General features: G+C 28.0%; 1 protein-coding gene across 3 annotated transcripts in view; it reads right to left on the bottom strand.

Moving 5' to 3' along the window:
- Nucleotides 1-3,223: 3,223 nt before the first annotated feature.
- The window catches only part of LOC100568795 (ankyrin repeat domain-containing protein 6), a 24,464-nt gene continuing 2,868 nt past the window's right edge, over nucleotides 3,224-24,819 (bottom strand). The window contains exons 1-9 of one of the 3 annotated variants that reach the window (XM_008183199.3): nucleotides 24,552-24,810; nucleotides 9,127-9,388; nucleotides 7,640-7,837; nucleotides 6,297-6,395; nucleotides 6,098-6,196; nucleotides 5,667-5,789; nucleotides 5,253-5,600; nucleotides 4,134-4,341; nucleotides 3,224-3,503 (exon numbers count right to left, since the gene is read on the bottom strand). In XM_008183199.3, the coding sequence (XP_008181421.1) occupies nucleotides 3,403-3,503; nucleotides 4,134-4,341; nucleotides 5,253-5,600; nucleotides 5,667-5,789; nucleotides 6,098-6,196; nucleotides 6,297-6,395; nucleotides 7,640-7,837; nucleotides 9,127-9,369 (1,419 nt within the window). In that variant the 5' untranslated portion in view covers nucleotides 9,370-9,388; nucleotides 24,552-24,810 and the 3' untranslated portion in view covers nucleotides 3,224-3,402. Of the gene's footprint in view, nucleotides 3,504-4,133; nucleotides 4,342-5,252; nucleotides 5,601-5,666; nucleotides 5,790-6,097; nucleotides 6,197-6,296; nucleotides 6,396-7,639; nucleotides 7,838-9,126; nucleotides 9,389-24,551; nucleotides 24,811-24,819 lie in introns of those variants that run through there. The other 2 variants (XM_008183198.3, XM_003243371.4) reach the window with 2 other exon arrangements.

Raw genomic sequence — 24,819 nt, 5'->3', positions numbered from 1 at the left:
GATGACAGACACAAAAATAAAAAAAAAAAACACATATCATTGTAAAATCAATACATTCATCGTTCCACTCAGAATCTATAATACCACATTAAATTTTATATGAGAATTTTCTATATTGGAATTTTTTAAGGAAATTGAAAATCTAATAATTTTAAAATAGTTCCATATTAATAAATAATAGTTAATACCACTCTTTATTTTATTTTTTTCATTAAAATGTAATCAATATTAGTTGAAATATATCTGAATGCAGAATGAAATATGTGAACATGTATATATCTCTAAATAGTCAGACATGTTATAGTAATACTATTCAAATCTATGATAAGTAGTAACATAATAGGTACCTATACTGGTGTACGTACAATATATATAAGATACATTATATAGCATACAATTTTAAAAAATACTTGTATTTGTATTCAAATACTTTGTAAGTATTTGTAAAATACATTTTTATAATAGTATTTTAAAAGTATTTTTAATACTTTTTCAAAAGTATTTTTTACAAGACAGCGTATACGACCTGATAAGTACCTAATATTCAATCGTAAAATATTATTTATAATTTTAAACCACAGAATTTAAAAATTCAATTTTAAATTTTCAAAAACAATTAATAAAATAGTATACCCTTTTCCATTTGTCCCCCGTTCACCGTATACTCAACATTTACCCACCGTATACCCATAAAATGAATATTTTTTTCACGTATATGCATTTCTTTATAAATATTGTTATTAGTATACGCCGTATACTCCCGTATACGCTCCAATGACTATACAGCAGAGTGACATCCACTTAACTGCATTTTAAATTTTAAGTTTGATACATTTTATCGAAATTAAAGCTTTGAATATTTATAAAAAAAATTGTGCATGTGTATTTTAAATATTTTTCAACTGCTATTGTAAAAATATATTAGGAGCCATGTATTATATTTTCATGCTTTTTGATCAAACAAATAAAAATGTATTGTTATATATTATATAAAAAAAAATATATAAGAAAATCACTACATGAGAAATCGAGTGAATATCCAATATGATGTTAAAATTTGAACTTCAAACGCTCATAAAAATTTAATTTGACCTTCCAGTAAACATTTCTTTTTGATAAAGGTAGACAAACTTATGAGGAATCTTGTATTAAATTATCAAATCTTAGATAGTTAAATTTAAAAATAAAATTTTTTATGAACTTTTAACTCCAAATAATTTGCCAATGTTTGTGAGTTTTTTCGTAATTGGTCAAAATTTGAACTAAATGCTTATAAAAAAAAAATGTGACAGTATCTATATATTTTTCAACTGCTATTATAAGAATATATTAAGAACCTCGTATTAAATTTCAAGCTTGTTGACTCAACGAATAAAATTAATAATTAATAAAAAATGAATGACTCTAAACAGCTGTAATAACTAATAAGTGGTTTTCTGTAGGTCGGCAAAAAAAAACAATAGGGGGGATATAACCCCTAACCTCCTCTCCTGAGCACGCCACTGTATATAGTCATACACTCTTACATAGGTAACACATTGATACACACACATACATAGTACATACATATTGTAATTTTATTCAAGAGTAAGTTATAAAAACTAATTTGGATGGGGTAGCATCATTTAACTACATTTACCGTGGTAAAAAGTATTTTATAGATAAAATTAAAATTATCGACTATCATAATATAATTGAATATTGAGGGAGGAAGTTCGCGGAGTAGTCAAGTGCCTACCATGACTACCCCGTGCGCACGCTTATAGACCTGGTACCCACATGAGTTCATCAAGTTTTCTTTGGGTTGATATTCAAAGAATTTTATAATAACAAATGCTTCATCAGGTATATAGAGCAATAAAGCATTCTCGTGTGGGTTTGTATGTTACAACTCCAGTAACCGTAGTATATTTTTATAAGAAGTTTTTTAAATAATTTACCTATATGACTGCACGAGAGCAAGTCGATTTTTTTGTGTAAATCAGCAAGACATGTATTTATGTTGGTCCAGGGAGAAATGTTGAAGTTTTTTAATTTAATTACATTTTTTTAGAGAAGATCATAGATTAATAACAGTTGATATAATTTTGTTTCTAGCAAATTAAGTGACGAATATCATTGAAATTTCTTAACGTTTGATACGAACGGGTATTATATGTTGACTATTAAAAGTTATTTAAGTGGTTATCAAGTAAGTTTTTGATTGGACTCGTCCTAAATATGATTAGTGCTCAGCTGGTTTCTGCAGCATTTTCCCTGTGTTTATTAGAAGTAAAGAATTGTACCTACTCAATTTTAGAAAATATGAGGACTCTATTATTGTAGAAATAGTGGAAAATGATACTCCTTATTTAGTATGAACCCCTCTAGATCTCTAGGCGTGAGCCGTGGGGATGCCGGGTATGCCGTGACATCCCTTGCAGAGTTATCATAATCATAGTTTTGTTATAAATGTTTTGATTAAAATCATAAATAATAAGATAGTTCATATCATAGATACCTATATATTCAAATACATATAGTTCATAGATATTTAGTCATGGTTCATAATATCTTACGTTTATGATTAGAATTTAAGGCAAACTTTTTTTATTTTTTATTATAAAAATATTGAGAGTTGAGGCAATAGGTATCAAATATTAATTAGATTTCATAATTATAATATTATCACAGGCCAATATTTCATAATCACGAGTTATGATATATAATAAAACAGATTGTTAACTCATGATAATAGTTTAAGTAAAAATCAGTCATTTTCGTGAGAATTATGGGTTTGTCACAGAACTATCTGGCATCTGCGCTACTGCTTATTTCCATACATAGGTACCTTACTGGCTACTGCTACTATCAAAAATTAATAATTTTGATTCATTAGATTAAAATTGTTGTTTGTTTGTGATTATTAATTACTATAGGTTCTTATACTGTTATTTTATCGGAATAAAATCACAATACAAACTTTTCAAATTATAATATATAAAACCTGCAAAATAAAATGAATGCATGTTAATTTTTTTTTAAAACTTAGATATTATGAAATGAATGATAATCTGGCCCAGTCCCTACGAACATCACTAATTTAACTATCAGGTAGGTACCTTTAAATAGGTACCTACCTAATATATAGACATATAGTAGGTACTTACTATATAGTGGGTACCTTAGTACCTACCTACTTATGTTACAAAACAAATCCCATGATTAAAATATACAATTTATAGTTATTGAATAATTTTATTAACATGAAATAAATTAATAAATTAACAAAATATAATGTATATTGCACTGTATAACTATTTAAGATATAAAAATGTAAAAAATCTTATAATTAGTTGTAACCCTTATAATTATTTTTTTATTGAAATATAAAAATTTTTAGATAACTTTGGCACGTTTTGATCATACAATACTTTCCATGTTGTTGTTGTCAGGTAATACACTTAATGATTTTGGCATTTTACTGCTTTCTATGACAGATACCGTGCCATTTTCCATTAAATCTAAAATCATAAAAATGTATAAACCTTCTTAATATAAGATACCATGTTTTTAGTTATTGTACATAAGTCCATAACATATTATAGGTGTATTGTGTATAGGAATACCGAATAAGATATTTCGATATACCTACTATATTAATATAGTTATTTTATATAATTATAATATAATTATAAATTAATAATATTAATATAGGTACACTCTATTTTGTCACTAATATAAAATAATATTGCAATAAAAACTGTGTGTCGTGTTTTAACACGATAAATATAAGCTGTATACTGCAGTGCATTTTGTAAAACTGTCTAAAAAAAGTTCTGTTGAAAGTTTGTTCCAAATATAATTTTTAGGATTTATAGAACAGAAATAGTATAGGTACTACACTTAACAATATGTCAATATTTGACTAGGTATAACATTAAGCTATAATGCCTATAAATATATATAATCGTCAATCAGTATTTATCACAGCCGATTGTATCAATATTTTTTATCATATAGGTGAGGGGTAAGTATTTACAATTCTCGATTCACATTTTACATTATTTTTTTATTCAAATTTAAGTGTTCTTCATTATAGTATTAAAGTGATACCTATTATAGGTATTAGTGATAAAATAAATTCTACTTACTGGACAACGAAGGTGATGGGCCTTGGGAGTTACTAAACATTTTGGTGCTATATCCAGAATCATTACATGGTATATCATCGTGACGTCGAGCTGTCAGATAGTCCAATCGCCATCGTAAGTTTGGGTCCATGACCGTGGTATCAATAGCACATTCTGTTCGAAACCGGTTCTCCAACTCGCTGTCGTTGTCGCTCACTTCTTCAGCCACCTGCACAACACAAGTTTACATTTGGTGCTACTTATGTTTCCATTATTACAAGTTCATAAGAAGTTTCCGGTCAACGAATATCGATTATATTATCTAGACACGGTTAAATTTTCAATTATTGAAAATGTACGGTTCTTTTTTATTTAACTAAAAATATAACAGACTATTATTGTTTCAACCTAACTATAAAATAAAGCATAAACCAGTTAATTTAAAATATAGATGCGTATTACGTAGCACAAACAATTTTTTTCTTCAGAATTTAAGATAAGTATTAAGTGCTTACCTACCTAATTGAAAAAAAAATAATTTATACTTAATCGTTATAATTTACCTAGTTAAATATATACATACGATTACATGATAATTGATGATATTACATTTGATTCCAAAATAGAAGAAAACAAATATCTCTTACCTACTTCAAATAAATATATTAAAGTAGTATTAGTTTAGTTTTAATATAGTACTATAGTAGTATTAATCATACTATAATCTATGATTAGGCTCATTTCTTACAATTTTTAATATCATGTGTAGTGTAGGATGTATAAAAATAATTAAATTAATTTCTAATTAATTTGACTATATATAGGTATCTATCATATAAAACTATGACCGACTAAGATACAACTCAAAATTTGTATTTTCAATTTATATGCTAAATAAATAAATAAGAATCACTGATTGTTCTTAAGAGATGTCAGCGCAATATGTTTCGCGTGGGTCATTATTATCATCGTGGGACAAATGCCTAGTGCGTCGATATCCTCTTAATTTTATATTATAAATTATAGCCTATTTAGTAATATTTATGATTTATCCTTTATTTTTTTTTTGAAACTTCTAATATCAAAATACTGTATTTATTATACTTGGTAAAATAAATAAGATTATTATTTCTTGTTTACCTGTTGAAGCTTTTCATTTGATCGCTTCAGCTGTTTCTCAACGGAACACAATCTCCGATTAATATTATCTTCGGTACGACAAATCTGCCGTTTTAATTTTTTCGTATTGTGGTCTAATCGAGCTTCTAATTCCTTGAAAAAGGGCGCACAATAACATGTGTACCCTACTCCTACTGGTCCTTTTCTAATGTTTCCAGCCAAGTCTAGATAATACTGTTCACCTGCATGTAAGGGTTCTTCGGGCAATGAGTTCAACTTTGGTTTCGGGAACTCCTTAGTATCCGGAAAATAATGGCAACCGTAGGGGGACCATTGTTTTTTAATATTCGTATCGGTTCGTTTTTTACTCTAAAATCATTATTATTATAAAATTAATTATATTTGTTTTGATTATTTAAATATAAATGCACACACATCCTTTGAATCTTTTTTCGTTTTTGAACTGCTACCTTTCTTTTTGTACATGGGATTTTTTAAAATTTCTAAAATATCAGTCAAATTTTTACGTTCTGCTATATCTCTGGCAGTTTCATTTTGCTGAAATAAAATAAAACAATTTTAGGTTTATTAGTGTATATAAAAATAATATTAATTTTGTTAATGCCTTTTCTACATAATTGTAATGTATAATTGATCAATTAGTGTTTCAAAATAATATGTATAAATGATATACCTACATTGAATATATTTTAAACATTTTGTGGTACCTGCCTATACAGTTAAACAGTTATAATATGCGATTCACTGTACGACTTGGTACTTAAATAATGTCATTAAATAATTATTTAATGTTTCGCTTGAATAGACAAAATAAATAAAATATTAAGCACACAGTAACAAATTACCTTATTTTTTAATGCAATATTACATTTAGCTTGCAAAATTATTTTGGTTAATTTCTTCCTGGCCATAGCTGCGGCAATGTGCAATACCGTATCACCATTCTGTTTCACATTAAAAACAATTTAATATATTAATTTTTTGGTCTAAAGTTTATTTCAATCTCAAACGTGCGTGTGTTTTTTAAAAATACTTTGTACTTACTTTATTTTGTTCGGAAACTTTACACTGAGCACTTATTAATATTCGCAGTACTCCGGCGTGTCCATACCTGGCGCTTGTGTGAAGTGGCGTATCACCATACTGAAACATTGAAAAGTAACAATAAATATTTAGGTAGTTATTATAAATTTCACTTTTTACACTTTTATAGTTATATACATTTTTATCTGGATTTATTTATTAAATAATAATAATTACTATAAATACATATACTTATATTAGTATGATTACTTTAAATTTAGATTTTAATTGAAAACAACTTTAAATATCCTTTTAAGAAACATAAAGAATATTGTACCAGATACAGTTCAAAAGTACCTTATGCATTATGTCAACAAAATCACACCCAGCGTTCAGATTTAACACAAGCGTGTCTAAACTCATTTAACGGTTTGTTTTATAATCTGCGAAACAAAAACATTCATTACGGTCATCAAAGCGTTTATAATGGTTGAGACTATACTCTGACGGGATAAGCGAAAATAGATGACATTAACCGAAATACTGGAACCAATAATTGAGTTCCTGTTGAATTTGTTCCAGAAAATTGAAGTATGTACTTACACTACCTATATACATAGTTTTGCAGTTAGCATAGTAATTGTGTACGTATATCAGTGATTTGGTAAAAGTGTATTATTTGTTTTATAAATTTGATCAAAAGATATGCCTACAATTGTTGTAAATATTGTGAGGTAAACAATAATTACCCGTACTGTGATAATGTACAGTATGTTATGCAGAACAAGCTCAAAAAGGAAATGTAAAAAGAAAACGAGAATATGTTCGATTGAAATAATATGACATATTGACTAGAAGAACCGGTACAAGTCATGAAGTAATTCTATTCCGGTTCATAGTAACTATTATATAAAATATAAATAAAACGCATTAAATCACGATCGTATGAATAATTATAGGCGTATATTAATCTAGACGTTCACTAACGGCAGCCGTATATATACCTAACCAGCTTACCTGTGGTGAGCACTGAGCACCGAGCACATCATCTCTATAAAGATGGCCATTGTTGCAAAACAATAAAACATGCACGGAGCCTAGTTATATCACACAACTACACAAGGAACGCAAAGCCACAAACCATCATGCAACTAAATCTAATCTATAAAAGCACACGTGCATAATAGAAATAATATAGAAAAAAACGATTTTTACAACTTGATATAATATTTTAAATAGTGCAATATTGTTAAGTTGCAGAGTATATCTGTTTTTATTTTTCAATATATTAATACGTCTAAGTCCATAATATATTTTGAACGAGCATAATGAATAGGTTATAAAATATTATTTATTCTGCTTACGTTATTTTGGACATCCGGATCACATCCGGTGAGTAGGAGTTCTCGGCAGCTTTGGTTGTGTCCGTTCTGGCAGCACAAATGCAATGCAGACGATCCGCCATAATTCTTGCGGTCCAAGTCACTGCCGGAAGATGCGAGCAACGCCACTGTTTTGCTGTAACCTTTCCAGCTGGCCTCGTGTAGGGCCGTATTGCCATGCTATATTATAAATACAAACAACCAGCGTCATTATAACAAATATGAACTATTTATTATTATACGTACACTAATATAGTATATATTATACGTAACAAGTATCAAAATATACTATATTATATTCAAGAATGTTATAAATTATTAATGAGTGGTACGTGATTGGATTCTGAAAATAACTTCAAGTATGTTCCTACATTTAAAAATGAAACAAAATTCGTTAGAAATAGATTTTACATTGTTCAAGAAAATTGTATTTATATCTACAGCTATAATTATATTTTATTTTATTTATATTTTTAATGCCGCGGGGCTTCATTATTTAAATTACCTAATATTTTTTTTTTTTTTTATTAAGAAAGACAATTTACAATCTGTAAACAATAGTTACAATAAGCAAATTAGATAGAGAAAAAAAACAGAATAAAATATCATGAATACCGTGCTGAGGAAGAAACCCATAATGGTAACACCTCCTTTATTAATTTAATTGGTCTCTATACACCATTTACGCTTTAGTCTGCGTGGCGGGTTTTTTTGGGAGGGTGAGTTAGTCATTTTTTAGGAGAACTTAGTTTATTACTGTAGTAAGTAATGTGATTAGAGGGTTAATAATAGATTTAAGCTCACTTATAAATGAGCTAATTTGATTCGTTAGATTTAAAGAATCGTTATTGTTATGTTGGGGCTGGATATATGGATTTTGAGCGGCTTTGGAATAAGTTTTTTTTGTGTATTATTTGGTTTATTTTGGCTTTCGTATTTAGAGGTATTACCAGTGGGTTCTTGTACATTAGTTTATAATATAATATTATAATAAATTATCATAAATCTAATGGCTGAAATGTCCCTAGACATATAATACAGGCCGTGCATGTATACATAGACCACGTTGTTACGATTGAAAATTTAACTTAAGGGTGCTTACAATTTGCCCACCTTCAAAAAAATAGTCTTATATTCCACCAGTTATTGCACAGCCTATATGTAGTATATTATATGAGTGAGTGTAACACCCTCATAATTCTCCATCAAGATCTATCAAGCGTGCAAGCATCCGTGTATGGACTCAGTAGATTTTAAATAATATATGATATCTTACTGTACCTACTATATCCTGTTATTAATAATTAATTACCGTAATGGCACGTCTTATATCACAGAAATATACCGTGCAAGCGGAATATAGCGTACCTAGCAATATAAGCCCTGCGAACGTAGTACGCAAAAGTTAAGCTAAGTTTGCCTTCCCACCCCTAGGACTAGCTCACACCAATAGCTCGACTTCAGCTCACCAGGTTGTCGTGCAGGTTGACGTTGGCGTTGTGTCGTAACAGCAGCTGCAGCACGTCCAGGTGACCTTCGGCCGCAGCGATTTGCACGGCCGAATAACCGACCGCGTCCTGGGCGTTGGCGTCTACGGACCCCGCGGCCAATAGTTCGGCGACCGAACCACTGTCGCCCGTCGAAGCGGCGTAGTGCAGTGCCGTCCGGCCATCTTCTAGCATCGGTTTCTCAACCGGGTTCAGATCCACCATTCCAAGGTTTTGGCATTATCTGTAGGAAAACGGAACACGGTGTAATTATTACTTGGTATTTTTTCTGTCATATATGAGTTCATGCAAACATTTTAAAATAAATGTTTGCAGAGCGAAATTTCAGGATAGGTTTGCCCATATGCAAATGGTTTTCACGCGGTGATTAAAAGACACTATATTACATCAGCGTGCGCAGAATTTCTGGCTGGGTAGTCATACATAAATACATTTACACACACACACATATTACGTATATATAATTTTCATATTCACACTTAAGTTACAAAAACTAATTTGGATGGGGTAACTTCATCTAACTACATTTACCGTGGTAAAAAATTAATTTATGATTGACTATCAATTATCATAATAATAATATTGAATATTGAGGGGGGCCGGGGGGAGTTCACAGAGTAGTCAAGTGCCTACCATGACTACCCCGTGTGCACGTTTATGCTATATTATATCAGACATCAGTTCATAACTGTGTTATTATACCTAATATTATAAATGATAATTTTAAACTTCCTATAGGTATGGCCGTATGGGCTGTATAATATTATATATTATGGCTACATTGCGTTTTAATTTATAAGCATAGGCGCAAATAGCGTTTGAGATTTGGGGGGGGGGGGGCTTAGCCCCTAAATCCCCCCTCTATTTGCGCCTATGTTTATAAGTATTGACTATTAAGTATATTTTTTTGTCATAATATACTTCATAAATATAACTATATATAGATTATATTATTTTGATACTGCGCAGCGAACTTCTTAATTATTATACCAAACTATTTAAGTAACATTAATAAACTAAAATATATGTATATATATATTATATATATATTTTAATGATATAATAACCTAATTAAATTCTGTTTTAGTGTTTTGTATTTATAGATAGGTAAATTTTATTTTATAGAATGGTTTTCAAAATTGCAAATAATAACTTTAAATTAAAATTCAAGAATTCATAAAAGCAGAACAAATTTATTTTTGCTTTATACATTAATACATCGCACGTACAAGAGGTGTACAAATTTGAGCTAAGTACCTACCTATGTCCCGCCGGCCGCTATATATCTATATTCTATATCCTCGAGAATATGTGAGTATGTTACAAATAAAGTTATCGTGGTTACATTCCGTTATAGAACTGTTACAAAATATTGAGAAAGTTTCATACAAGAATTCTGAACTTGGGGTGCTGACCTAACGTAGCTGAAAATGTGTGTATAATATAATAATATTTATATTATAATAATACCTTATACCTATCAGTGGCGAGTATCATATAAAAATTGGTGTTACTCAAATAATTTTAGGTGACCTACCCCTCATAATACTGTTATAGGTACCGGCCTATAAAATTTCCTATTTTTCTTCTATCAATACTCATCCACCCATATTTAAAGTGTTGTCTGAACAACACTTGGACCCAATGTTACACGCCACTGATACCTATATAGTATGGTCAGATACGAAGGTTGCCAACTATATGCCAATATAAAATACAGAATATGTCATATTATGCACGAGTGTGACGTATTAAAATAGATATTTTTATAGAATGGTTATGGTTTATGTAGGTATGGATTACTTAGTAAACACATTGTGTGTAAGAATATTCGACGGTTCAATGGAACGTTGAACACTCGGTATAATTTAAGTAGAAAGAGCATAAGTTTATAAGAAGTGGGTCCCGGAGTACAAGAGGGCGCTAACCTACAAGTTGATGGGTGAAAGCCATCACAAGTGTGTGTATATGACATGAATGTTGATTGCTATATGGCAAATATGTTTATTTTTAATTTTAATAATATTTACTCGATATAATAAATTTAAATTAATGAATAAGCTTTAATTATTTTAAATACAATCTTATTATGGTACTAATCAATATTATGACATGCATAAATTAGTAATAAGTACCTAATAGTCTTAATAGTATCTCTATATAGGTAGTAATAAATTATTATTTTTGTCTGGTAGTATTGTAATAATGCTTAATATTAATATGGATTAAAAACTTCTATCGGGTATTGCTTATACGTTAGTTATTATTAACCAGTGCGTCCAGTGGCAAACCTGTGTTAAGGGCATATCCCCCGTGGGCTCGTATTATACATTTTTAAATTATAAATTATGTGTGGTACCATCGATTATAGATAAATACTAAATACTACAAGTATTTTATAATCAATGGTGGTAGCCGGTAGGTATATAATATATTGAAGAAAATTTGTTTTTAAAATTAAATAAAAACTTTTTTTTACGTTATATAACTATTTTGATAGTTTTTAAGTTTTATAAACTATACTATTAACTAATTCTATTTGCTTCTTGTCATATTAATTTTTTTCATTTTTGTATAGTTGAAATATGCATTATTTGACTTGGTTAGTCATTTATAATATTAGATGTTAGTCAATTAATTTACTATTTGCTTTTATTTATGCTCGTATGCTGTACATCTAATATTATAATAGGTATATTAGCTTTATATTTTTATACATAACCATTTTTAATGTATATTCTTTTTAGTATAAACATTTTAATAATTTTAAAACTACTCGTTCGGATTTTGAATTACCTATAGGTAAATCAAAAAAATTTTCAAAAAAAAGATCCACTTAATAATTTACAGTAGAAATGAAGAGAAGTTCTCATTTGAAAAATAGAAGTTTGTACCACCACAGGATACTGTTTAAGTAGTACAAAAAGTTTCAATGGCCACTAAATAAATTTAAAAATTCCAAAAATCAGAATTTAAATTAATTTATTATTAGGTAAAGGAAAAATGTGGATAAGCTTGGTGAATCATTGAACCCCCACCAACCAGGCAGTATTTAAGCCTGCACTGTTAATAGTTATAGAGTCTATAACTATTAACAGTGCAGATGTATACTGATATAATATAGACAATGTATAAAATTTGAAATTTAGTCACTACAACGGTGAACTATATATGTTATCTGTATTTCAATAAAGTATATACAATGTCATGTAGCTAATGAAATTAGCTAACTATAAATGGTTTTCAATTCCTATTTCCTATATACGAGTAGGTACTTGCGAAATCGAATAATAAAGTGTAAGTTTAATAACATTTAAAAGCTTATTTTAGTTTTTGATTCAAGCAAAAGTATATCTGTATATACTATAGTGTAAGGTGTAACTGTAAAAATTAACATAGTTTCAGACGTTGCTATCGTATGATAAGTCTTTTCACTAGGTATATAATGACAAATTGCATAGTAAATTTGTAAACTATGTACTGTATGCACCCGGGTGACCATTTCCCTTACTGATGGATGACTGAAAATATCGCATTTGTACGCACCACTATTGTTTAATTCTTTACTTTTACTTTATTTGAACTAGCCTTGGGAACAGATGTATGTTATATATATAGGACATAGGTTATAGACGTTAGTCATTGGGTACCTACCTAATTCGTTTCGTATTCAATTAGTAACCAGTAGGTACCTACTACCTAAGTATTTTCTACACTGTATACTAGTATACCTGCAGTCATTAAATATATTTATACTCCAGTGCAGACTGATGAGGATTATTATATTATATTATGTACCTATCTTACATATTATTTATCCTTACCGTGAATTTATTTATTTATCTACTATCAACTATTTAGATAGGTCTTATATGGTCTAATTTTACCATGTTGATTATGTTTAGATTTCTCTTTGTTTATTGCATATATAAGTATATTTTGTGTATAGTCATATATACATTCACGCACGTTCTATATTTATAACTTCTCAATACAAAAAAAATTAAGCAAGAAAAATTGAATATTCATGAATTTTAATTGTGATTTGTCCATAGATAAAATTACGTATCTTCCTATAAAACAACAACAGGATCTTTAATCAGGTATATGCTAAAAATATGTAATATGTCTATAGTTACTATTAATTCAAACAATACTTTACATTCAGTATTATCAATAATAGAAAGAACTTAAATAAGTCATTACACAATTTATATGAATTTAAATTTCGAGTAAAATGAGAAGGTTATTTCTCAAATGTCTATAAATAATAATATAAATATCAATAACACTTAATTTTATGTGTAGACAGTGTATGAAATATGAATACATATTAGGTATGCAGGGTCGCAGGGAAAACGATATCTATGTTGAAGTGTATAAATTATTAATTCGTTTCAACATTTTCTAATTATAAAAATGTTGGATTTACATTTCTATAATATTCTCTTTTTCATTTTAATTTGTCATTAATTATATTAAGTACCCATTGTATATTATCGTTACTAAATACTATAATGTCGATTTTTGCTTCAACTCAATAAAACAATAATGGATATTGGATGGATATATGTGGGTTTGTGTTGCGCGGTCACTGGTCAGTATTCTCAACTACGGACCAGTGTTTCTAGCTCCCGGATGGGTGACCACCCGTGATTTTTCGCTACAAATCATTGCCACACTTACAAACGGGTTTGAACCAACCGTTCCAACCGTTCCTCCCCCACAAACAAACAAAAAACAGCTAATGGCCATAGTTGCCGGGCTTAAACTTAAAAAAAAAAAACAAAAAATAATGGATATAGCCATATGGCATTTAGCCATATAGGTACTTTAAATCATACAAAATTTTGTTTTTAATTTCATGTTATTTATTGTAATTAAAAAAATATATATTTTGTTCTTCTATGTTTTACATCATATATCTACAGTGTACGCTAATTAACATAACCAAAACATTTGTACGTATTTTTTTCTTGAGAAACCGCCATATCTCATGTTATATACCTACTCTCATTTCAAACTCGTGACTCGTGAAGCATAATGTTATATCGCGTTTCCTGTCGGGAAATCCATCTGGAACGAACACACGTACCGAACTTGAACAATTTCTTTTGAATTGAATTGTTCTAATAACCAAACTAAATCATTTTACTATACAATATAGGTATGTATATTGTATAGGTATAAAAATAAACCGATAAATGCGACTTGCGCGAGCATTTTGATTATACCTGTATACAGATAGCCAGATAGGTATCACTTATATGCATGTTCAAATTTATATTTATTCTTCATTTTATATTATATTGACGTGTGTAGACAATAATACTTTTTTACGGTTCTTAGCAGATTCGAAATATCCATGGGTGGACGTCTAATATTTTTTATTGTATTGTATATAGTTACGTACTATGTACCTATGTACTTATACGCGCACGGTTGATGTAGCGTGACAAATTGTAGATGGCATTCATGTCCGCTCGTTGTTTGTACATTTTATTCTTTCTGTGTATCCAGGGCACATGGTGTATTTTTAAATTACATAACGGATATGCAGATGATGTGTACCTATTCGAAGGATCATAGGTAGGTATAATAATTATGTGTAAAATATAATGAGAAAAAAATCGCACAATGATTTTCTGTGCAAATAGTGGTGCGTTCTCCTGCACTCGTTTGTTGTTTTATTTTTTTTAAGAAGTAAAAAAATTGTTCCTACGTAGGTAGTATGTACCTACAACGTAAAACTACCAAATATTTACTATCGGGAAAAAAAAATAATCGAATTTACGATGGATTAACGCTAGTGACTGGCAAATTCGATTAGTTTGTTTAAAAGAAGGACGTGATCAATAATAAATTTGGACACGCATATATATATTAACGTTATTACCACAGCTAACGCGCACGTTTTTATAGATAGCCAGATAGGTCGTATTATAATATTATGTGGGTACCTATAGGCTATAATGATATATACCTTCTCTCTTATTATAATATATAAACCTATCTATAATATAACAAGGAACTATAATATAGTGTATAGTGTATATCTACAAGTCATATTCTGTTTGAATCTGACCAACAATAATATATTGTGCAATCTTCCAATCAATACCTATTGTATAAAATATGCAAATTTAACCATAATATAAGTCCGCTTGAATAGGTCTATTTTCTGTTATCTCTAATTTATAATTATACTATAACAGATACAATGGTTTGTGTGTGTCTTATAAAATGTAAAAGTAATACCTAGCTACAAAAAGGGAAATTATGAATCATTTAAAAATCAATTTTAATAATACCACATAAGGGAGTTTGTTTTTTATACTGTTTCTGGAATATTAATAATTAATTAATGTATCTGTTAATATTAATCTTAAAAATACTATGTATCTACCTTATATTATTATGATTTAAGGTTTAAAAGTATTACAATTTACATTCTAATTTCTAACTGTAGGTATGTTTCAATAAGCTATAAAAAATAATAATAATACAAAATATTCACACAGAGGAATGAAAAATAAAATTATAACATTCATATAATTTACTTGTCAGTGTCTAAAAACTACTGTTGTTACAAAATAAATTGACATATATACGTTTACCTAGATATTTTATAAAAGAGTATTATAATATTATTATCCTATATAATATGAATATATGATGTCTAAATAAAGGGCACTTTATCTCAACATAACCACATACAAACATTACACGTTTTTACGGTACCTTCTGGCTACTAGACTATATTTATGTAAATATAATGATTTTTTTTTAATTATTATTTTTTAAACGAAAATTGAAATTGGGGATTTGACTATATATTTTATAATGTGTACAGTTAAAACAATAAAACAGAATTTTAAATCCTAACCCTTGTGTGAGTATAAATAAAAATACAAAAAAAATGAGTCTTGAGTTGTTTAGAGGAGTCTGTGAAGTTGAGGAACGAATTCTATTGCAGATGACAACATCATAATAGTAAATTTGACTATAAGTCTATAAACGTATATTAAAATTAAATTAATGGGTTGGTATTTATAGAAATTAACTTATTTGGACTTTGACACTGTGTACTCGAGTCTTGAGTGGATTATTTTCCTCATTTATTCTCACAGTCATCAAATACTTAAATATAATGATATAAACTTAACATCAGTATAGGTGTTGAACTTATTTACATTCATACTAATCACTTTATCAGTTAAAATCATGTATTGCAATAATATATTAAAACATCTTTCTTTTTTTTTTAATAAACCGGTGGTTTCGTTAAATTGCATTGTATTTGTGGTTTATGATGTACTTATATCGCAGAAAGTGTTTATATTGTTTTAGTGTTTTACTTCAACTATTATACACATAAAACTCAGCTATTACAAATTTGTATAGATTACATTAATAATTATCATCGAGATTCTATACTAAAAATAGCTATAAAGTGTTCCATAAGAAAATGTATATATAAAAAAGTGTAGCTGCAGCTGACATGTTAGGTACATAAATGTTTAATAAATTTATTTTAATTTTGTCATATTATCTACTTTTGTATGATATTTAAAACAATTATCAACAAAGAATATTGAAAATAATAATATGTAATAAAATCAAGACTATAAGAGAAACGATCTAGCCATTCATATATACATCTATACTATACTGTATTACAATATAAAATATATATATTTCGTATGACAGAGTAGAGCAACATGTAAATATTAACAGACAGATATACTATATGTCTATATGGAAAAATATAAGATAAAAATAAGACATAGTCAGACCATTGATTATATAATCAATAACAAAACAAATGGTAACTATTAATGCTGGGATATAATTGAAACTATAGATTATAAATGAATGTCCAGATTTCGTATTCAATCGACTACATCCCTATTAGCTGTATGGTAAGGTAAATCGCTTCCTTGCAGTGTACCCCGAGCAACGTCCTAGACGGCTAAAGATTTACCAAAACCGACCGCTGTACTGTCTCCCTGACCTCACAGCAATTATGAACAACACTAACATTAATACTATAATATGGATTAGGTATAGGTACTTTTTTAAATAATATATAGTATTATAATATTACTATCGATGAATATTCCGTTACAATACAACTTACAAGTACCTATATATTAATATTAAATTATTAGTCATATATTATATGATTACGTATATGATACTAAATATGATAAATAATTAATGCAATTATACTTTTACGACTCACGTTTGACGAAGAACATGGAATATGAATAGCAAATAAATGTAAATTGATGCCGAAAAGAAAGTGATCGGCCACCGGCAGAAGCAGAAACTGTGGCGAGCTGATGCAATTTTGAATAACAATATCAGGTCATCAGGATATGGGGAATGTAAAGTAAACGTGGACGTGGGTGGATATCGTCGGTTACCAGTGTGTTTAATAAAGAAACATACAAAGCTCGTTTGATAATAGATTTTATTTAATGTTATAAATATATCCAAACAGTACGTTGTACGTGTTAATTATTATTATATTTAAAATTAAAAAATTATTCACTTTAATATAGAGCTGCGGTAACCTTTTGTAATTTAATATGAAACATTTATATCTTCCATTATACAGCTAATGTTTTATCCATACCACATATTGATTATATGCTTGGAAAAACTAATTACTGTTCCATTTTAGTCTTTGAAAAACTCTATATATATAATGTAATAACTATTTGACTACAGTAGGTAATTTCGATTATAAAATAAACCACAGAGCTTGACGATTTTCTAGAAACTGGTTACGGAATTAAAATCAATTTTTAGAAATAATGAGAGTTGTAGAAAATCATCTAGTCATGAAGTCCCTTAGGCTTGGGTTAACGAGTGGGAGAGAATAGATCATATTATAGTATATCTAGCCATACAGTCAGTCAGTGTAGTGAAATGTGAGTTTAAAAATGCATTTGTAAGGATAAAAGAAAAATATATTATAATATGTATACGTATAAGGCGTAACGATTAGTAAATTTCTACATAATGGAATTATTAACCACTCACTAAAATATTAATAAAAGAAAATTAATGGATTATAATGTGTTATGTATATAAATATATAGTATACGAGGCACATAGGTGTATGGATAAATAAAATACTGTGTTTAAGTGTAAGGTGTAACATAATTTCTTGCTCAATTTCTCAAATATTTTTCCATGTTATGGAAATGTCAAATGTGTTATACTATATACATTTATATTGTATGTAATATTTGTATTGTACATTAATTGTACGTATACGGTATACCTATGTAATGTATGTCGTTTCTATTTTCCCAGGACGCCTAAACATTATTGTATCGGAATTCGGAGGCGTTTGACTGGCGGAACAGATGGACAAAATGATAACATTTAACACTATATTGTATAGTGGTTGTACAGTTATTAATTTTCTCGCAAAATCCACTGTAACATAACCATTATCTGCGTTAATGACATAAGGCAATATTGCGATAATGGTAGTGTATTATATTTTATTATATATTGTGTTTGAAAAAATACGACTTTCTCATTATTCAGCAATATATAATATTGCATGTGATCGAAATTGGAATAATAACCATACCTAGTCAAAAATCGGAAATACGTTAAAATACTTTATGAAGAGAAAGATTCTGTATTTTTTTTTTACCATAGAGAACAATAGCTATATTTTCGTGTTTCATGTTACCGTTTACGTATTTTAGGTGAGATTATAAGCAATCGAAAGTCACCGCAGGGCGTTATACATATACTCGTAATTTTAACACTAATAGTAAAATACATTTTTCACGAACAGAGAACAGACAGAAACGTGTAATAGAATAATTTATATAGTATATGTTTTTTTAGTAAAATCAAAATTAAAGTTCATCATAATTCAAATACAAAAATATTCATGAAATATTTCATAACTGTGATATGTTTAAAAAGTAATGAGATGGTAATGATGACACTGTTAGTTTGTAAAATAAATGTAAAAACGTATGAAAAATTATTTAATATTATCTATTTATATGCGTAAACACGCATGGTTCTTACTTTTTATTTTATTAAATAAGTAATTTGTAGAAAAAAATATATGTATACATACATAAATTATAGAGAGATAGGCGTTTATATATTTTCAATGGACCATAAATAATGTTACATTAACGATAACTAATAATATGTAATATGCTACACATCGGGTGTCGAACTATCAGAGTCTTAATAAATTCGTACACTACTATACATAATATACTGGATAATTGGTATAGGTATATTTAATTCTATATATATATGTCCATCAGTTATAATACAGTTAATAATTGAATCATAACAACTTGGGTGGTATAGGATGTTTCATAGTACAGCAAAAATAATCATACCTAGGTATCTTCTTGATTAAAATAAAAAGTATTATTGCATTAACTAGTAAGGAAAAAATTTAATTTTAGTTCACTATAGAATAAAAGATTCTATTGGTCGGTGCATAGGTAATTTAATTTAAACAAAATAAGCTTAGAATGAATTCCCTCCATATTAATATTATATTATTTGTTTTACTGGTAGCAACGGACTTACCTTAAACATAAACTTTTTAATAATAGATAATAATAAAAAAAAAAATACAATTCAAAAGGTTAGATTGGCTAGGTACAAAAAATTACACAATGGCAAAAATAATACTCATAAGAAAGACAACGTTTCAAGAGAATCGAACATTTTGGAGTTTTTATAATTATTATAGAGGGAGAGTGACGCGTAAAAAAGATGATGTTTTGATGAGTGAAAGGTAAAAACCTAGTATTTGGCCAAAGTCACATTCAATTTCGTTTTCGCATAAAGTTCAGAGGTCAGTAGAATTAATTACGAGACTATATAAAAGAGTAGATTGGAAGAAGATTGTGATCAAACGGAGGCTTGTAAAAGAGATAAAATTGTAGTCTCTGTCGAGTCCTCGCATAGTCGCATCAAATATATAAAATTTAAAGAGAAAAATGTCTGTTAACATTTTATACATAATATAATTAGAAAACATTTTGATTTTAAAAAGCCAAAAAGGTATATAGTACCTATTTTATCCCATGTTCAAATAATCAATAAATTCTAAAATTGTAGAAATATTTATTGTTTAGTCAAGGATTTAAGCCATACGTTTTATGGGGGTACCGGGTCACATAATAAATGTCTTATCTATGCTTTGATATATTTTTCATATCAGATCTTAAAATAATTATAATTAATAGGTAAAAAATTAAAAAAACAGTTTTTGCAAAAGTATTTTGATTTAGGTAGTAGGGGGCAATGAATATAGTAGTATGGGCAATGAACACCTACTTTTATACTATTATTAATTTGAATATAAAATAAAACAGATCAAATAAATTATGAAAATGAGATTTTAAATATACTTTTGCGTGATATGACTATATTTTTCTTATACACGCAAAAGTATAATTAAAAACTATTTAAGTAAACATTTTTAGTACCTAAGTGTAATCACAAGGCTGGCCAGAGCCACGAGGACATATGCAATATGCCATTATGCATATTATGTCATATATACGGAAAGACATTGTGCATTTATTTGAGTTTAATATAATATTATACACCTATAATTATTTAATTAGTGTAAGTATATTATGATATCTAGATGTATGAATATGATTACATTTTATATTTTTATAATAGTAAGACTATAACACGTAATTTTACACATTTATAATATGACAATAATAACGATTCGTTTTGTTGAATTAATTGTAACCGAATTACATTAAAATACGTTGATAGTGACATAATATATTATATCCGTATGACCGTATGTATAGTCAATGTGTGTGTCACACAAGACATAGTTTAATATGTCTTATGTGACACGAAAATTGACTACCTATGCATACGGACATTAGTGTACAGTATACATATTATATGATTGAATGGTTAATTTGAAAGTAATAATGGTTATACGACAATATTAAAGTTTACAAAAATTGTAAAAGTGAATGTCAGTGTAGAACATAATTTACAGTTAAATGCCTAAATGAAATAATAATGTTGTACATATTTTCTTTAAAACGTGCGTATTGTACATGAAAAAAATCAATGATTTAAATTCAGCGTTTTTATTTATATTTTGATTTAAAGCATCAACAAAAATGTTCATTAGCTATTTACATTATTTTTTTCTTTGTGTTTATTTTTAATTAAAAAAAATTACAATCATTGTGCATGTATGCGATTCTGTTATTATTTTACTATACAAACAACTAACAACAACTAACTTTTAGTGATACTGTAATACTGTAATACTGTATAACAACCAAGATATTTAAGAGATAAATAAAAATATTCATAACAGTATTATTTATTTTTGAGATAGGTTTTACGATGTGTTAATCTTGTTGTATTATTGTAATATTGTTTATTTTTTTATGCTCATTCTGAGATTTCACTTTGAGGGTGGATTTTGATAGTAAATTGTATCTACACGGAACTTTAAATGGTAAAACGTTAACGGTTCCCAGTACTTTTTTTAACAATCGGTAAAAATAAAAAAAAATTAAGGAAAAACGGAATTTTTTACGTAATAGATCAAAAATTACTTTAATAGCAATAGTATCGTAAATTAATATACTTAGTATTATAATTGATAGGCTAAGCGCTGACAGACCGTATTTGCTCGGAATCGTTATTTACTATGTAGGTAATATAATTTATCATCGATTTCAAACTTAACATATACATTTAAGTGAATTACTCTTCAATGACGAAGAATGTACACTCGACACCAACTGTACAGCAGATTTTAAAAATACAGTCAACAATAATACAACATTCTAACAACTCTGTATTTTTTATATCATCAATTTAAAGTGGATATTAATAAATAAATAATAATTTTTTGATTTTTGTTTAAAATACATTTTTTTTTTTATTAATGAATTAAGTTTAAATTAAATATTATGTAATAAGTTTCAAATATACATACTAATTTCAATTTCATTGTTTTTCGGCTTTTTTTTTTATTCTTTGGAGTTTGGACTTTAAGCACAGCTTATTCTTGGTGAATTACCATTAATTTTCGTTTTTAAAAAACCCCAACCACTAAAATTATTCAGAGTTCGACCGAATTAATTTTTATATCTTAGAGTTAACCAAGACCGATGGCCAATCAGTAAAAGCCTGAAATTCGGATATTTTTTATTAATAGTATACAAATTCTATGTTTTACTGGTAAAATCGAGGTTCGTACTTTTACCGTAGCAAAATATATAAATATAAATATGTGAATCAAAACATCGGCGCCAGGAGATTGATCAGACGCCACACGACGCGCATACGAAACGAATTCATGCAAGGGATACAGTTTGGTCAAGTTGTTAATAGTATAGGCATTATAATTTATAACGATTGTTATGATATTGGAAGAATTGATCAACAGTATTGAAAAGTATAGATGGGGAACTAACGGTCTCTTATAATATACAATATTACAATACATACCACGCCAATACGGAAAAATAAATAATAATTAATAGGACTAGAAACCGTGGGATTTGGTGTAACATATGTAAATATGTTATTATTATTTATTACTAATTAGTAATTACATATAGTAGTTACCTATTGAACTTGACGTTTTAAAAAAAAAGTTTTAAGTTTAAAACAATAAAATAATATAAATACCTATTTAATCAGTGAAAACTATAATATAATACTCAAGCTGTAATTTATATTGTATACTATATTTACTATATTTTATTATAATTAAAATTCTAAAACTATAAAAAGAGGAATCTTAATAATATAATCTTAATCAATATTACTATTGGCTGTAAACGCGTATGATAAATTGATAAAACGTATTTATTTCATAATAATTGTAGAGAGAAAACAATAATTCTCAAATCTGGTTTTAATTGAAAACTATCAAAAATATTATTATTTTACTTCAGGTGAGTAATTAAACTAGGGTGATTAGAAAAATTCAAATTTTGTCAATAGGTTGTTATATATTAATGCATGTAGACACTAGATATGCATGACCTTATTATTAGTTATGCTTATAATCATTAAAAATAACATTTAATTTAAAAACTAGTTTTTAAATAATAAGTCTGCATGCAGTTTCAATCATATTGAAGTATGTTGTTTTACTTCTTTAGGTCAACCTAATTTCATTACCTATACACCTCTTCAGACTTAGTTTAATAACAAGAAAATTACATTGCACTTATAATTGCTACAAACAAGAACAATCTTTTAATATAAGGTCATTCTAAGAAAAAACTATACAATTAAGTACCTACCTATAAATATTTAGGTAGGTAGGTATTCTATTCTACCTAAATATTTATGATTCCTGCATATTTTAATCGTTAAATCAAATAGTAACACATAATATAATTCCTTCGTTAAAATATGGTTAATATTCAAAATTGGATATAAAAATTTTAAAAAATATTATTTTAATTCATAAAAATAAAAATATTACATTAATTGGACTATTTCAGGTACTCGGTGTTAAACAATTAAGATAAATAATTATAAAACACATAATGTCATAATAAGTACATGCGCTTATACATAGAGTCCAAATAGTCTTAAAGAATTAACTAGGCACCTATTAATTAAATAAATTTTCAGAAAATATATGTCTTTAATTACAATATATTGTAGGAACGCGTCCTATATACATATTATACTGATTTATAATATATAAACATGAGACAATTCTTATTTAAATTTAAACTACCATATAAAAATTTTAGTTTTCGAGGATTAAGTTATACTCCTGTCATAGTGCCATTATTTGATGTGCCTACCTGTATGTTGCTTATGTGGGTTAATAACAATTTAAGACAAAAAGACATATATATCTGTGTGACTGTGTCCATTCAATAGTATTTAGTTATATTAAAATCAGTAGCGTCGATATAGGTACCTAGTAGGCAAGTTTAGTGTTGCACACAACATAATATTATATTATATATCCATCATATTCAGTATAATAATATGCTGATTTTATACATTTTTACCTATTAGTTACACACATCTATATAGTGCATAATCAAACTTTTTTTTTAATTATTGCAGAATCGCAGTGATAACACGCGTTATTGTATATATTTTTACATTATCGTTATCATATTAATACTGTTTTTCTTTTTTAGAAAGTTCGTGGTATAAATGAAAACATTACATCTTGCAGGAATGACTTGCAGCTGTATAATAAACCTTTATATCATATCATAACGTTAGATATACAAGGGCTTTCTACAGCCGACAGGAATACCTCAAACTTGAGTAACGGGCAGGAATAATGATAGTCAACATACGATTAATATAGATACAATTAGTGTACAACGCACCCACCTGTTGGAGAAAAATCCAAATATGTGGTGCACACACGTCGGTTCAGCGTCAAAAATCCAGAGGTCGACGAGAGGACAGCAGATCGCATACTATTATAATATATTATAGGTACACCACAGAATCACATATTTCCGAATACGGTACGCGCTCACTGTAATATTATGATTTATGGCATACGGCCGGACGATTTGGCGGGCGCGATACACTTTTTGAAACGAGATAAACGCGATAACGGCTTGTAGTTGCTTAAGTAGGCAGACGATA

Source organism: Acyrthosiphon pisum, chromosome A2 (assembly GCF_005508785.2).
Source record: "Acyrthosiphon pisum isolate AL4f chromosome A2, pea_aphid_22Mar2018_4r6ur, whole genome shotgun sequence".
NCBI classification, from domain to species: domain Eukaryota; kingdom Metazoa; phylum Arthropoda; class Insecta; order Hemiptera; family Aphididae; genus Acyrthosiphon; species Acyrthosiphon pisum.
Note: the sequence above shows the minus strand (reverse complement) of the source record. Positions and strands in the feature narration are given on the sequence as shown.